Below are 18048 nucleotides of genomic sequence, written 5' to 3' on the forward strand. Positions count from 1 at the left end.
AATAACATTTGTATTTTATTTGTACATTTCCTAAATTACCTCCACGTATCACCATGAAAAGATTCAGGGTTTTTTACATTGTTTTTAACATTGCCCGGAATAGAGTTGAATTCATCCCTGATGTTGAATTAGCCTTTTCTTACTTCCACAAAGCACTCCAGGATATATGCAACAAGCAGTCCCTTTCAAACAATACAGAATTAAGGGCAGAGACAACCCTTGGTTCTCAGATGAACTAGATGAAATCATGAGGAAACGGAACGCTGTGTGGGCTTAAACAAGAAGGTCTGATTTGGCTGATGATTGGATGGCTTTTAAACGCCTTCGGAATCAGGGTGTGGCTATGACCCGAAAGCCAAAAGCAGACCACTACCTCAAATATACAGCTGACAATCTGAATAATCCTTCCAAATTTTGGCAAGTAGTGAAAGGTTTAGAGTGTAAAAAAACATGCACAGCTTCCTAAACAATTGCTGGTAGACTCACAGGTGGTAACTGAGAAAACCTCTATTCTGAACCCTTTTAATTAGCGTTTTCTTGGAGGCTAATTATTTGATAGGGTTAAAGGTCAAAATGAGCCCCATGTGAAATCAAATCAAATGTTATTTGCCACATGCAAATTTTATTTCTCACAGGTGTTGACCTTACTGTAAAATGCTTACTTACGAGCCCTTAACCAACAATGCAGTTATAAAATAGTAAGCAAAATGTGCTAAATAACCTAAAGAAGAAATAATAACAAAGCTATATACAAGCGTTTCCAGTACCGAGTCAATGTACAGGTTAGTCGAGATAATGGAGGTATTATGTACATGTAGGTAGGGGTAAAGTGACTATGTATAGTGTCACACCCTGATCTGATTCACCTGTCTTTGTGATTGTCTCCACCCCCCTTCAGGTGTCGCCCATCTTCCCCATTATCCCACGTGTATTTATACCTGTTTTCTCTGTCTGTTGCCAGTTTTTTTTGTTTCGTCAAGCCTACCAGCGGTTTCCCCTGTGAAGAGTGTGAATGTATGTGTGTGTGTGGCATCAATATGCGTGTGTGTGTGTGTGTGTGTGTGTGTGTGTGTGTGTGTGTGTGTGTGTGTGTGCGCGTATCAGTGTAGTATGTGTGAGTGTGTAGTTAGAGTCCAGTGACTGTAACCCGATACCCTTGTCCACTCCTTCTCCAGGTTCTCCTTCTCACCATTCTCTGTCTCAGAGGTGTGCAGAGCCCTGTAAGCAATTGATTTAAAAAATCCCCTGATCCTGATGGTCTAGACCCCCAACCTATTACAATTAGCTGCTCCCCTTTAACATGCATTTTTAACCTCACCCTAAAATGTAATCAAATCCCCAAGTTGTGAAAATCAGCATTTGTCCTACCTCTTTTGAAAGGAGGTGAGCTCACTCTACTAAAAAACTATTGGTGAAAATTGTCAAAAGTATTGGAGTCCCTAGTCAATAAGCAGCCTACCTCCAGGCCTACCTCTAGGAAAACAATATTTTGAGTGGTATGCAATCAGGTTTCAGGTCAAGCCACAGGACTGTTACAGCAACATTGAAGGTTTTGGATGATATTCACTGTGCTCTGGATCAGAAGTTGCATTGTGTATCTCTGTTCATACAGTTGAAGTCGGAAGATTACATACACCACTCCACAAATTTCTTGTTAACAAACTATAGCTTTGGCAAGTCGGTAAGGACATCTACTTTGTGCATGACACAAGTCATGTTTGACAATTGTTTACAGACAGATTATTTCACTTATAAATCACTGTATCACAATTCCAGTGGGTCAGAAGTTTACATACACTGAGTTGACTGTGCCTTTAAACAGCTTGGAAAATTCCAGAAAATTGTCATAGCTTTAGAAGCTTCTGATAGGCTAATTGACATCATTTGAGTCAATTGGAGGTGTACCTGTGGATGTATTTCAAGGCTTACCTTCAAACTCAGTGCCTCTTTGCTTGACATCATGGGAAATGAAAATAAATCCCCCAAGACAGAAAAAAATTGTAGACCTCCATAAGTCTGGTTCATCCTTGGGAGCAATTTCCAAATGCCTGAAGGTACCACGTTCATCTGTACAAAGTATAGTATAAACACCATGGGACCACGCAGCCTTCATACCGCTCAAGAAGGAGACACGTTCTGTCTCCTAGAGATGAACGTACTTTGGTGCGAAAAGTGCAAATCAATCCCAGAACAACAGCAAAGGACCTTGTGAGATGCTTGAGAAAACAGGTACAAAAATATCTATATCCACAGTAAAATTAGTCCTATGTCGACATAACCTGAAAGGCGCTCAGCAAGGAAGAAGCCACTGCTCCAAAACCGCCATAAAAAAGCCAGACTACGGTTTGCAACTGCACATGGAGACAAATACCGTACTGGAGAAATGTCCTTTGGTCTGATGAAACAAAAATAGAACTGTTTGGCCATAATGACCATCATTATGTTTCGAGGAAAAAGGGGGAGGCTTGCAAGCCGAAGAACACCATCCCAACCGTGAAGCACGGGGGTGGCAGCATCATGTTGTGGGGGTGCTTTGCTGCAGGAGGGACTGGTGCACTTCACAAAATAGATGGCATCATTAGGAAGGGAAATTATGTGGATATATTGAAGCAACATCTCAAGGCATCAGTCAGGAAGTTAAAGCTTGGTCGCAAATGGGTCTTCCAAATGGACAATGACCCCAAGCATACTTTCAAAGTTGTGGCAAAATGGCTTAAGGACAAAGGAAAGGTATTGGAGTAGCTATCAAAGCCCTGACCTCAATCCTATAGAAAATGTGTGGGCAGAACTGAAAAAGCATGTGCGTGCAAGGAGGCCTATAAACCTGACTCAGTTACAACAGCTCTGGCAGGAGGAATGGGCCAAAATTCACCCAACTTATTGTGGGAAGCTTGTGGAAGGTTACCCAAAATGTTTTACCCAAGTTAAACAATTTAAAGGCAATGCTACTAATTGAGTGTATGTAAACTTCTGACCACTGGGAATGTGATGAAAGAAATAAAAGCTGAAATAAATAATTATTTATATTATTATTCTGACATTTCACATTCTTAAAATAAATTGGTGATCCTAACTGACCTAAGACAGGGACTTTTTTACTAGGATTAAATATCAGAAATTGTGAAACTGAGTTTAAATGTATTTGGCTTAGGTGTATGTAAACCTCCAACTTCAACTGTAGATTTCTCAAAGGTATTTGACACTGTGGACCATACTGTATTGATGCAGAGACTGAAGTGTTTTGGGATTACTGGGCATGCTCTAGAGTGGTTTGTGAACTACCTGTCAAATAGAACCCAGTGTGTTAAGGCAGATGGTTGCACTGTAAGTCTGACATCATAGAGATAGATGCACTCAGGTGTGCCTCAAGGATCCATTTGAGTTCCACTGTTGTTTATTATCTATGTCCCACCATTGGGAGACATTTTGAGACAGCTAATGTCTTTTTTTATGCGGATGACACTTTTCTATTCAAGTGGCAACAGTTTGACTTTGCCTTTTGAAAAAGCTTGACCAGCTTTTAACATCATTCAACAGAATCTGTACGATTTGAAGCTTGTTCTGAATTCCTCTAACACAAAATACATTGCATTTTAAAATAATAAGCACTCTGAAAACCATGTCATTACTACTTTTGTAGGAAATTCCATAAAGCAAGTCAAGACATACACATATCTGGGAGTTTGGGTGGATGAGAAGCTGAGCTTCACTAATCATGTTGACAACCTGGTAAAGAAGATCAAGTTGAGAATAGGTTTTATTTACCGGCATAAGGCTTGTTTTTATTTGGAGGCCATAAAAGAGCTGGTACGGTGTACATTCCTGTCTGTCTTGGACTACAGTAATTTAATTGATAGGTTTATACCAACCAAATACGTCTGACACACCACTGTGATCTCTATAGTGCTGTTGGCAGGTCTTTGTTGACTACATAGGCTTAAACATAGGTATACTATCACCCCTTGACTTTTTCCACATTTTGTTACGTTCTAAAATGGATATAAAAAAAAATCATCAGCAATCTACACACAATACCCCATAATGACAAAGTGAAAAAACAAAAATACCTTATTTGCATAAGTATTCAGACCCTTTGCTATGAGACTCGCAATTGAGGTCAGGTGCATCCTGCTTCCATTGATCATCCTTGATGTTTCTACAACTTTATTGGAGTCCACCTGTGAGAAATTCAGTTGATTGGGCACACAGCTGTCTATATAAGGTCCCACAGTTGACAGTGCATGTCAGGGCAAAAACCAAGCCATGAGGTTGAAGAAATTGTCCAACAGGATTGTGTTGAGGCAGAGATCTGGGGAAGTGTACCAAACATTTCTGCAGCTTTGAAGGTCCCCAAGAACACAGTGGCCTCCATCATTCTTAAATGGAAGAAGTTAGGAACAACCAAGACTCGTCCTAGAGCTGGACGCACAGCCAAACTGAGCAATTAGGGGAGAAGGGGCTTGGTCAGGGAGGTTACCAAGAACCCGATGGTCACTCTGACAGACCTCCAGAGTTTGTCTGTGGAGATGGAAGAGACTTCCAAAAGGACAACCATCTCTGCAGCACTCCACCAATCAGGCCATTATGGCAGAGTGGCCAGATGGAAGCCACTCCTCAGTAAAAGGCACATGACAGCCAAAACGGCACCTAAAGACTCTCAGACCATGAGAAACAAGATTCTCTGGTCTGATGAAACCAAGATTGAACTCTTTGGCCTGAATGCCAAGTGTCACGTCTGGAGGAAACCTGCCACTATCCCTACGGTGAAGCATGGTGGTGGCAGCATCATGCTGTGTGGGTTTTCTTCAGGGACTGGGAGACTAGTCAGGATTGAGGCAGAGATGAACTGAGCAAAGTACAGAGAGATCCTTGATGAAAACTTGCTCCAGAGCGTTCTGGACCTCAGACTGGGGCGAAGGTTACGACCCTAACCACACAGCCAAGACAACGCAGGAGTGGCTTTGGGACTATTCTTTGAATAAGTCACACCCTGATCTGTTTTACCTGTCCTCGTTATTGTCTCCACCCCCTCCAGGTGTCGCTTGTTTTCCCCAGTGTATTTATCCCTGTGTTTCCTGTCTCTCTGTGCCAGTTCGTCTTCTATGTCCAAGCCTACTAGCATTTTCCCATTTTCCTGCTTTGTCTTTTCTCCTTTTTCTAGTCCTCCCGGTTTTGACCCTTGCCTGTTCTGGACCGCCTTCCTGACCATTCTGCCTGCCCTGACCTTGAGCCTGCCTGCCACTCTGTACCTCTTGGAATCTGATCTGGTTATGACCTTTTGCCTGTCCACGTCCATTCTCTTGCCTATTCCCTTTGGATTTATTAAACATCTTAAACTCCAACCATCTGCCTCCTGTGTCATTTGGGTCTCGCCTGTGTCATTTGGGTCTCGCCTAGTGTCATGAAAAAATATCCTTGACTGGCCCAGCCAGATCCCGGACTTGAACCCGATCGAACATCTCCGGAGAGACCTGAAAATAGCTGTGCAGCAACTCTCCCCATCTAACCTAAGGATCTGCAGAGAAGAATGGGAGAAACTCCCTAGATACAGGTGTGCCAAGCTTGTAGCGTCAAACCCAAGAAGACTCAGTGTTGTAATCGCTGCCAAAGACCATTCAACAAAGTACTGAGTAAAGGGTCTGAATACATATACATTTAATATTTCCATTTTATTTCTTTAATAAATTAGCAAAAAATTCTAAAAACCTGTTTTTGCTTTGTCATTATGGGGTATTGTGTGTAGATTGATGAGGAGAAAAGATGTAATACATTTTAGAATAAGGCTGTAATGTAACAAAATGTGGAAAAAGTCAAGAGGTCTGAATACTTTCTGAAGGCACTGTATAAGGCTATTTTTAGAAAACCGCCACTTTATCTCTGTTCTTTTTTGATAAGGTAATTAAATAAATACCAGTTACGGTCTTACTCCTACTTAATTTTAATTGTTCCTAAAATTAGAACGGATCAGGGAAAAAAGTGTTTCAATTACTCAGCTCCGTGGTCTTGGAATCCTCTCCAAACTAGCTTAACTCCAGGATCTTGTTTCCTTGAAGGAGCTTAAACGTTTGGTTGACTCACATGTTACTGAGTAATGTGATTGTCATTAGGTACATATGATAGATTTTGTTTATCTAAGACACTAGCATGTTTCTGTAATTGAAATGTGTGTCTACGTCAAAACATATTTTTTTATGGTGTGTCTATGTCTAAGTTGTTACAGTATGTCTGATATTTGTCTCAAACATTTTTCCACCCTGCTGCTATCTTGATTGGACTAGGTCCTCTTGAAAAATATATTTTATCTAAATGAGACTAACCTGGATAAATAAAGTTTAAATGAAAATAAATAAACAGATACACGCGCTTGTTTGAACATCTTTATTCATTATTGTCTCTCACTTTTGTCTCCCACGATCTATTCACTAAGTCCTGCAGTTTGAACTAGCTCTGACGCATTTGCCTGTTGTCTTTTGTTTTGTGGGTTTTGTCTTACATACATAGTGCATTTTAGAGTTGAAGACCACCAACTACAGATACACGCGCCTGTTTGAGCATCTCGAAGACTAAATTCAATGTACAATCAGTTTGACAGGTGACAAACAGATTATTTGACTATTGTAACATTTAGTGGTGAGAATTATATTTTCCCCATCAGGGGCCCAGGCTTTTTCCATAGATTTTAGAGTTCTTGCCTCTGGGCCACACAAGCTTTGGATTGCATTCTGCTTAAGCAAATGTCTCTCTCTACATTGGTCATCTACATTGATGACCAGGGTGGGATCTTTCCGATATGCCTATGGGGCCTGGGCACCCAAATGCTTCTAGAGAGAAGGAGGGATACTGAAGCATACGTTGATGACAGTTCTAGTCTCCATCAGAGGCCGGTGCTTTTGGCATAGATGGTAAAGCTCTCATTTCTGGAATGCAACATTGTAAAGATTGTGCCCTCCACAACACTTGATATACATTGATTGGTAGGTTACACTATATTTAGATACTTCAAAAACTGCCTGAGACACCTTTGCTATTTGTCTCTGTGCTCAATAAATGGTGAAAGTTTTACCTTCTTTCAATTGACATTTCTTTGTATACAGTGCATTCGGAAAGTATTCAGACACCTTGACTTTTTCCACATTTTGTTAAGGTACAGTCTTATTCTAAAATGTATTAAATCATTTTTTGCAATGAGATTCGGATTGCGCTCAGGTGCATCCTGTTTCCATTGATTATCCTTGAGATGTTTCTACAACTTGATTGGAGTCCCATTAATTCAATTGATTGGACATGATCCTCTCTCGATGTAGATCGATCAACTTCACTGTTTTCGGCATTGGCCCACCACCTACCTCAGCTTGCCTCAAGAAAACATTTGGTGTGCTCGAACAGCTGAAAAAAACATCACAAAATGTCGGCATAATATGTGTGCGAACTGTTTCAACTGGGATGCATAAGATAAGCTTTAGAGTAACTCTGTCCAACCCACTGCGGTCACATTGAGACGCGCACCTCATTCCCATGCTCTCCCTCTCTCTCTCCTTTACCCTCTCTCTGTGCCCCTCTGACGGAGTGTGCTGCTCATGAAGACATGACTGACATACAGCAGTCTAATGTGGGCAGAGATATACAGTGCTGCCTCAGGGAGGTCTACCCAGTGAGACTCAGTCTGGACACTCATAACACTCCCACTCACACTGGTCACTCTTAGGGCAGAGGTCACTGGCAGTGCAGACAGTGGTTTACATGTCATGTGTCCCTGACTCCATGCTCGTCTGTTCCCACTCACCTTGTCTAGCCCCACTGTAATCTGTGCTGTGGTAGATAATAGACAGCAAACAGTAGGCTGCTGCTTTAATGCCGTCTGTAGTGTTGCCATTGAGAATTCAGACACTTAAAAAAAAATGGAATTCAATAACTAACACAACTGCTGCTTCTGTGGACACAAAGACTCCCCCTGAGTGAATCTAGAATGTTTCTGTAAATTGGGTCATATTAATAATGCTAGCTAGCTAACTTACTACACTGCTGTTTCTCTGAGTCAGACTTGGCTCAGCACTAGATTCTGGTGTGAAAACCCAGAGAGAGAGGCCTTCAGTTGAGACAGTGTTACATCTCTACTTGGTGGGGTGATTTCACAATGGGATCGTACACATCCACACCGTTTTCCCAGTGGGGTGATAGAGGAGAAATAAAAAGGCTGCTCATAACCCAAAGGATGAAATATGCATAGCGATTGAATTCAAAGAAGCAAACACTTTATCTGGCAAACTGCCAGAGAAAGATGGATCTGCTTTCCCAAACGAAGGAGAGGGGAGAGTTTGCCTACAGACATTTCACATTGTTTACAAGAAAGTAAATAAGTCCTCATTCAAGTGAGACAGCCAAAAAGGGACCCTCGACTGTGCAAAGGTTCATCCATAAAAAGCCCAGATTTATTTAAAACTGCAGTCATTTTTCTTCCCGGGCCCGACTAGGGGAAACACTTGCATATGCATGTAGGCTCTGACGCTTTCTAATTCCCAGCTTTAATGTAACTTCTGTTTTCAAAGGCCCCCGTGAGAACCATGGGTCAAACTGGAAGACGGGGACGAGGAGAATGAATACTGATACAGGAGATGTACAGATTACAGGTAACACGAGCGGAATAAAAACTGTTCAAGTTGTTTCACATTAAACATATAACCATGAAAATAGAATTACCTCAATGATTAAATTCACAAAGCAAAAAGCGAACAGCAGGGTTGTTCTTGAATTGCGGTGGAATTTGGGCATGGCATTATAGTTATATGACAATGGCATTCTTTTTACATTTAATGTATTTGGGTACATCTTCACCAGTGGAGGCTCCTCAGAGGAGGAAGGAGAGGACAATCCTCCTCAGTGAAATTTCATAAAAATAAAAATGGTGAAACATTAAAAAAGTTATGCTTTTTAGATAATACTATACTAATATATTCATATGTCACCAAATAATTGGTTAAAATACACTGTTTGCAATGAAGGTCTACAGTAACTTCAACAGCACTGTCTGGGATAGCACCAAGGTTTAGCCGGAAGACAGCTAGCTTCCGTCCTCCTCTGGCTACATTGACTTCAATACAAAACCTAGGAGGCTGGTAGGCCTCACCTCCTTCCATAGACATACATGGTAATTATGACCACTTTCGGAGGACGTCCTCCAACCAATCAAAACTTTTGCATTATGAACTGACATGTTGTCCATCCAATCATTGATATATGATCAGAGAATGAACCTAGTGTGTTGTATTGGGATTGTGCCACCTTATGGGTTTTCTGTGTGGTTGGATAGAGATTAAGAGTGAAGAGTGATAGTTGAGCATTTTTGGTACATTATTCAATTCAAATTCGTTTTTTATATTACAGGAGATGGAGGAGGTATATTATAAATTGTTTTCTTGGGTTTAGAACTTTATTTTTGTGTCCAGTTAGTGCAATGTATTTACATTTGCCTTGCTAACTAAAGTAGCTAGCTAGCTACCAGCGCGAGTGTGCAGTTTTATCCGCCCAAATGGTAGAATGGCCAATGCTGCCGAAAATGTTGTGGACTTTTTGTTGAAGAACCCCTTTCATTCTCTGGGGTACACGGAAAAGGTGCAAATTAAAAGCGAGGGTCGACCTCTGCCTGAGATCCGTTTCATGAAGAAAGATGAAAAGGTGAGGGCATTCAATACCAACTGGTATCAAATGTATAGCTGGTTAACTATCATCAAGCCGCTATCATCAAGCCGCCTGTAATTGCACATTACGATGCTTTACATGCTGAACATCTTTTCTGGGATGTTGAAAGCAATTCCGAATGATTTGATAGCTTCCATCGCAACATCCATTAAAAGTTAGATTAGAGAGGTTGATGTAGCACATTTTTTAGCGTGCGCTCAAGTAGGCTTTGCACTTTCCTCCGGTATTTATTTAGCAAAGATGATAACACATAATCACTCCGGACAGACACAAGCAAAAACTCCTTAAATAAATGTTGCAGCAGCCTAGGCTACACCTAAACATTAAAACTCTGACATGCTGTATGGGATGAAAACAAGACTATTTTTCCGTCTGATCAACTGTAGGCTACTAATAAGAGCAGCTGCATACAGCCTACGCGCCCTGTCCATCTGGTCAGGGTAAACTAATTGGCTGTGTACAGTGATGTAAAGGCTCAGTATAGTTCCATTAGACTTAGATAAACTTAAATAAGTGTAATTTAATTCCTGGTTTAATTTTGGTAGATGTTATTTACAATAATCTTTAAGGGTGCCATTAATTATGAAACCTTGATTTTGGTGAAATGTATTTTGTATTAAATAATTGCATGATTTTGGTTGGTTCCATTGAATAAAGTACAATATTTCTCACATGTTGGTATTTTGAGTTTATCTCTATAATTATGTTGTTTGTGCATTGCCAGTCAGGGGTGCCAGTAATTTTGGAGCCCACTGTATTTATTTTCAGGAGAAAATGTGAATGTGATCACATTCAGATTATATTCAACATTGGGCTGTCTATGCTGCCTATATGTTTTTAATCCAAAATTATTAACTGGAATGAATGAATCAATCAACATAATAGTGATGGCAGATGTGTCATTTTATTTTTATTTTTTACAAGGCATAGTTGCATAGGCCTGCATGATGCAAACACGCATTAAGCAAGCTCAGACCTGTGAGTTCTATTGTCTATCAGTTGTTGTCTATGTGTCTGGGTAGAGGAAATCCCCCTCCTAATCTTGTTTAAATATAACGTATGTGAACAAATATAAGGTAGCTGCAGTTTGAGGGGGTTTTCATCCTCCCCAGAGCCAGTTTTTTTTTTAAACCATGTGACTTGATTATGAAAAACTGGTCCCATCATAGCCCATATAAAACCTTTTTAGAAATGATTAATCACCTTATAGGGTACAGAGTTTCCTAGTTTAGTTAACATATAAGGAAAAGGGGGCAAAATTTGCCCCACCGCTCTGGGACCTATGTTGCCACCAGTCTGCTTGCAGTTGTCAGTTATCGTCAGGTATGTGGATGATTAGGGCTTTATTCAGGAACGTTTCTTGGGCTACTTTGATGTGTCAAGTGGGCAAGATGCGCAGTCTGTGTTTGACTTTATGAATTTTGAGATGTCTGAGTTTAACTTTATAGAGAAACTCGTTGTCCAAACCTACGATGGCGCAGCTGTAAAGGAATGTATCTGCTATTTGTAGTTACAGCTAAGTCCCCTCATGTTCCCTGATTAAGAGGCGATGACTACTCCACTCCACTACCATTGTCAACTTTCTCCTGACATTAACTGAAGCCACGACATCTCATGTGCCCACTCATTCCCTGGCACATTGAATGTTTCCCTTCCAAGCACTTTGAGTACCCCTATCAATTTTCTCTCATTACTGTATGTAGAGTCAATCACATACACAATCACATTATTACACATCAACGATTTTACTCCTTGCTTGGACTAACTCAATCTTAACTCTTTTGTCTAACTGAGTACTGTAGTGACTTGTGTTATTGTTTTTTGTCTTCCCAGTAAAATCCTTTCCTGCACTGGTCAAGCCTCTGAACATGCCTAATACCCTCATTCAATCACTGTTGTGATCCCTTTCCAACACTAAGTAGCGCTCTCATTCCCCTTTCCCATAATATTGTACTATAAATATCTTTAGTAAATGCTTTAGGTTAAAATAATTTGTCTTTGAGGATTTTTGAAACACACTTTGTGGTCTCCGTGCGTTCTGCGCCTATATCGTGAATCTCCCATCCTCCTAGATGTTTCAAGTCACCAGCCTCCACTGATCTTCACATTCTAAATCAACTAATATGTCAGCTTAATGACTTTAAATCATTTTTACCCTCATGATAACTGTGGCAGACCAGGGGGTTTGATCAAGACGTTACACAGATCAGACACAAGTGTGATACCTCAGTTTCAAGGGTGTTTTTTTAAAACAATAAAGAAAAAGAAAAGAAACTGGTCTTCTCCATGAGACCTCTTCCGGGTTACCGCATTCTGGGAATGTTGTCTCCTCTGGGGTAGAACACAGAGCCCCTCGGTTCTAGCAGACCGTGAGGACGTAAATCCAGTAGCAACCTCTCACTCCTTCCAAACCTCCCGTGTGCTGCCCTCCTAGAAGCTTTATGGGCCCCATATGGCTGGTGAGCAATCAGCCCCTTGATTACTCACCAGCCTCAATCAGACCCAATTATTCCTGGCCGGAGGACCAGTCGAGACCTGGCACGTCCAGCAGAGGTAGCCACCACCGCGTGATGTAGACGCCGTCTGTCACCAGGCCTCAATGAGTCTCTCCCTGGTGGCTTGTCTGCGGTACGCCACATGACATTGTGCCTCCAGTAGGAGTAGTAACAGGTAACACCTATGAGACATTTTAGGTTATTAAGGATTTTCTTAAAGGTCCAAGGCAGCCATTTTTATGTCAATAACAAATAACATCTGGGTAACAACTAAGTACCCTGCTGTGATTGTTTTCAATTGAAATGGTCAAAAATAAACAAAAATAGCTTACTTTTGCACGTAATGTTATATCCCTTAATTTAAATTGAATAACACCAAGTGACACTTTAGATTTGTTCAAAAAGTTCTCAAATTGATGACATACTACAAACATACATATTTGAACATGTATAGCACTTTTCAAAGAATCTTAAAGCACATAAAAATTAAAACGACAAAAAAACTGTTCATGATGGAGATTGAAAGTCTCAGTTGGCTTGCTGATGAAGTTGAGGCAGTTTGGTCTAGAAAAGCAGGTGTGATTAGCTAATCATTTTATTTAATATTGACCCCTCCCTGATAACAGATTGCCACTGTAGGGAATGCTCAAGGTCCTTGTATACTGTATCTTTGTAATGTGTGATTTTCAAAGCTTTAACACCAATAATCGTGTTTCCAGTCACAGTTTTTATGCTAGTAAAAACAAATGCAGACAGCGGTGATGGAAACAGGAAGTTTTGGTACAATTTTATAAATGCCGGCAGATCATTTGTTTGTTAAACACGGTGGGATCTTTTTGTGTCTGTAAAATTAATTATGTGAGAAATGGTAGTGGAAACACCTTTCATGAGCAAATATTGATATAATATGAAAGGAAACTTGGAGTCACGCGATGATATTGTGTGTGGTCGTCCCACTACAACTCAGGAAACCATGCAGTTCAATAGGCTACAGATGAAATAAGTTATGAACTTCACAGGGTCATGAAAGTGCACAGTGATCCTTTCAAATAAATATTGAGGGTCTTATTCTGGTGACATGATGATCGATGCTTGTTTGACAAATACTAATATTCTCCCTCTTATCCAAAATAATCTCATCATGTAGACTAGCCTACCCGCACTCTATCTGTGAGCTGTTGCTAGAGCGCACGTGCCAAGACCATTGCTATTTAATGTAACAGTTTTTGTGACAAAACTATAAGTATAGTTGAAAATGCGATGGAAACATATTGAAGTTTAGATTTTTACTTAAGAGGAAAAGTACATTGTGTGCACTACGTCATCATGCACCGATTTTATTCCCGTAACAAGTCAGTTTGGTGGAAACACACCACTGGTGGGAAAATGTGTATATTTTCTTTATGCGGATTTTAGAATATTCACATGAAAATCTGTCGCCAATTGGATGGAAACCTAACTATGGACATAAAACTGAGGGACAGATGTTATACTATAAAAAAATAGGTATTTCAAAAGCCTTCTTTGTTTTTATTGATTTATACAATATATTATATACTTTTGTTCATTTTCTAGCTTTCAAAATAATAGATCTTAAACAAAGCATTAATATACTTTTTCAGTATAAAGGACTTGCATTGTTTTATCCTTAATAAAAAGTTCAATATTAACAAAAACATGTAACAATTTTTAATTTTAAAGTGTTTTTCATGGATGCGAAGTCGAGGGGCGCAAATGCCACCACAATTCAAGAACGACCCACCAAGCAAAACGTTTTTAAAAAGTGCATGGGCAAACTGTCACAAACTGTCACACCATACAGGTGGAGATTGTAGCCATTTCGATACTTCACAAGCAGCTGTCAGTCAGGGAAATGGCTGGAGAAGACTCTCTTAACTCCATGAGCAGGTTCTCTGCTAACCTGAAGAGCTCTCCCCTGCTTTTTCATTCTCCCTCTCCTTCTCCTCCTCTCCTGTGCTGGCCTGGAGGGGATATGAATAATTTCGGCTGGTTTCCCAGTACAGGAGCTGTGCAACGGCAGGCAGGGCCTCTAATTCAATCATGCAGCTTGGTTTGATCAATGGATCTTCAGCAGCTGCAGCACCAGCCTCTCAGCCTCTCTCCCCTGGTTAAAACTCACATTCTAGTATTCTCCCCTGGTTCACTCCCTCAAAACTCCCATCACCAGTCGGAAGCTGACCATGACACTCTGCAAGCAGTTCTCCAACAGGTGCAAATACACTAATTCACCTGGAACTGAAAACAGATATAAACTCACAGAGGCAGGGGCAAGAATGTTCAAATTGCACACTCCAGTGTGACCTACACAATATAAAGACAACTTAGTTTGACCAGAACACTCACATCTTTAAAGAAATTCAATGACCTTGCTAAGCTTCTCCTTTATTTCATGGACAATAATTGAAAGGAAAGTATGGATGTGTGTGTATGTTAGAGTGCTAATTTACACAAGAAACCACCTAATATCACACAGTCAAACTCGTCAGTCATTTAGTAAAATCACCATTCTGCGATTTCTCATCGTTTTAAACATCGCACAGTGTTTCAACAAGGGCTCTTTACGTCATCGTTTTTATCTGTACTGGGGCCCCTCCTGTTCAGCCTGTACATTAATGATCTGCCTTCTGTCTGTACTGGGTCTGAAGTTCAAATGTATGCAGATGATACAGTGATATATGTGCATGCAAAGAGCAAACAACAAGCTGCACAAGAACTCACTACTGTAATGGTCCAGGTTACAAAGTGGCTCAGTGACTCGTGTTTGCATCTCAATGTGAAAAAAACTGTTTGCATGTTCTTCACAAAGAGGGCAACAGATGCTACTGAGCCAGATGTCTATGTGTCAGGGGAGAAGCTCCAGGTGGTATCTGATTTTAAGTACCTTGGCATCATACTTGATTCCAACCTCTCTTTTAAAAAGCATGTGAAAAAGGTAATTCAAATAACCAAATTCAACCTAGCTAATTTCCGATTTATACGAAATTGTTTGACTACAGAGGTAGCAAAACTGTACTTCAAATCTATGATACTCCCCCACTTAACATACTGCTTGACTAGTTGGGCCCAAGCTTGCTGTACAACAGTAAGACCTATTCAGTCTGTCTACAAACAGGCTCTCAAAGTGCTTGATAGGAAGCCCAATAGCCATCATCACTGTCACATCCTCAGAAAGCATGAGCTCCTGAGTTGGGAAAATCTTGTGCAATACACCGATGCATGTCTTGTATTCAAGATCCTAAATGGCTTGGCTCCCCCTCCACTCAGTATTTTTGTTAAACAGAAAACCCAAACATATGGCAGCAGATCCACAAGGTCTGCCATGAGAGGTGACTGTGTAGTTCCCCTAAGGAAAAGCACCTTTAGTAAATCCGCTTTTTCTGTGAGAGCTTCCCATGTCTGGAATACACTGCCATCAGACACACATAACTGCACCACATATCACACTTTCACAAAATGCTTGAAGACATGGCTAAAGGTCAATCAGATTTGTGAACATGGTCCCTAGCTGTGTGTTGCCACTTTCCATGTCTGTTGTCTGTAACTTGTGAGGTGTGGAAACACTTTGTTGCTTTTATGAATTTTGTCTTGCTGCTTTTTGTTCTATGTTGCTCTGTCTGTATGCTACGTCTTGCTTGTCCTATGTTGCTATGTCTGTATGCTATGTCTTGTTCTATGTTGCTATTGTCTATATTGTAATTGTTTTTAATAACCTGCCCAGGGACTGCGGTTGAAAATTAGCCGGCTGGCTAAAACCGGCACTTTTACTGAAACGTTGATTAATGTGCACTGTTCCTGTAAAAATAAACTCAAAGAAAAATAAATTACCACACACACGCGTGCAGTTTCTTCCTGTCATTATTCACTCAGTTTAAGGCAGTTGCTCTGGGCTAGGATTTTTCTCAGTAAACACCTGTGAGCAGATGAGTTTCATGATGTGTGTGTGATTCCTCTTTCAGGTCATACAGAGGACTGGGAGCACCTATGGGACAGACCGGATGGATTCACAGGTCACAGCTGGCACACACACACACACACACACACACACACACACACACACACACACACACACACACACACACACACACACACACACACACACACACACACACACACACACACACACACACACACACACACACACACACACACACACACACACGGCTCCATGATAAAACAAAACAACCTAATAAGAAATCTATCTCTGGTGGTAGCTAGTCTCGTGTCTCGATGAGGTAGATTCCCCAGGTCCTCTACGGTGAGTAATCTCCACACGGCCACGCAGCACTTGGTTATTTTTATAAATCAGGAAACTTTTCTTTCTGCCTGGGCCTCCCTTGGGTAATCAGCTAGGGTACGGGCTGGGTGTCTCTAGCGATGGCCCATGGAGAAGCAACCTCCCCAGGTGGCCCCATGGGAGGGAGGTGTCTACGTGTCCCTGCTTGTTTCAAAGACAGATTTGTTTTCTCAGCTCCGCTGCACAGCAGGAACCAGCCACTAACTATCTAATTGACTTAACTCTATGGATCCCACGATATATCACAGGCCCGTATTTAGTGATTCTTATATTAATAAATGTATGAAAGCCTCACCAATTGCGCTGAAAATCTGTGATCTGATAGTCCCATCAATTCTCAACACTGCCCTATACTCCACTGCCCTTCATTCCTAACCCGTTTGGCTTGTTTACGGAAGGGGAGCATAGATTCTTGCTCCCGCCATGGAGGGTTGACCACTGACAAACGCGTGCGGTAGTCATCCCAGTGTCACTTCGGGAATAAACCAATAGCGCTTCTATCATTGTTTGATGGATTGACCAATTGACCAATCTCGTTTAAAAGTGAGTCGATAGCCCAGTCTTTCGTGACATAAACTTGTTTTTCGCCAGTTTCTTTCCTATTTTTCATTCGCCGTTCCTCTTCAGAAGTCGGCGCCGGCGTCTCATCATTGAATAATGGACTGAGTATCTGCTGCAGGACAGAAGTATATTTATTGTGAAAACATGGCTCCAAAAAAAGCAACAGAGAAAACAGACAACAAGAAAAGGCCTATGACAGATGAACAAGTCAGGAGACAACCACCATTTTGTTTAGGAAGACATCCCGTGGAAGACCTAAGCTGTGTTCGAATACCCATACTAGTATACTGTACACTATATACTTAATGAGTATATACTACATACTATTAGTTAATTTTAGTATACTGTAAACGAACGGTATCGTTTCAGTTGAGCGTACTAGAGCTTCGCCTGTCTACCGGATGTTGATGCTGTTGCTATGCAACCTCTTGCTAGCATAACAAATGACTAGCTAAACATTTTACGATTTCGGGTGTGTTCCAAAATTCTATCTGGAATGCCAGAGTGTGCTCTGGGCGTTTGTAAATCCAGCTCATTTTCAGATTGTCCGTTCGTAAATTCATAGCATTTTGCCTACAGAGCATTTAGAGTGCACACTGGATGCTCTGGGCTCTGGCCGAGGAGTAGCCTGTAGGGTTGATCCGAGGGTTCAACGGCAGTCAAGAACCCAAGCTAACTGGCTAACGTTGGCTAGCTACTTCCAGACAAAAATGAGAGAACACCTCACAGACCATTTTACTCTCCCTAGCAGAGCTGGTTAGGCTGTTTACATGTTATCCAGAGCGTTGGTGACTGTAACTGACTAACGCTTTTTTGCTGACGTTTACTGACACCGGCCAACTGTAAATTCATCAGTTATTCTGCGCAAGAGTGCTCTGAAATCGGAGTAGATAACCAGAATTAACAATGTCCATTGAAACACACAACGACAATACCATTTAGCTAAGAATGATGTGAATAATCAAGTCAATAAACTTTTGG

At 41.0% G+C, this 18048-nt stretch overlaps 1 protein-coding gene across 3 annotated transcripts in view; it reads right to left on the reverse strand.

Moving 5' to 3' along the window:
- Nucleotides 1-18048, reverse strand: part of LOC120053877 (solute carrier family 66 member 2-like) — a 91583-nt gene that overhangs the window by 26601 nt on the left and 46934 nt on the right. The window contains exon 5 of one of the 3 annotated variants that reach the window (XM_039001161.1): nucleotides 10592-12373. The exons of the other annotated variants lie outside the window; for them this stretch is intronic. Within the exon in view, the coding sequence (XP_038857089.1) occupies nucleotides 12283-12373 (91 nt within the window). The 3' untranslated portion in view covers nucleotides 10592-12282. Of the gene's footprint in view, nucleotides 1-10591; nucleotides 12374-18048 lie in introns of those variants that run through there. 3 annotated transcript variants of the gene reach the window in all.

This window comes from Salvelinus namaycush, chromosome 9 (genome assembly GCF_016432855.1).
Source record: "Salvelinus namaycush isolate Seneca chromosome 9, SaNama_1.0, whole genome shotgun sequence".
Classification (NCBI taxonomy): Eukaryota; Metazoa; Chordata; class Actinopteri; order Salmoniformes; family Salmonidae; genus Salvelinus; species Salvelinus namaycush.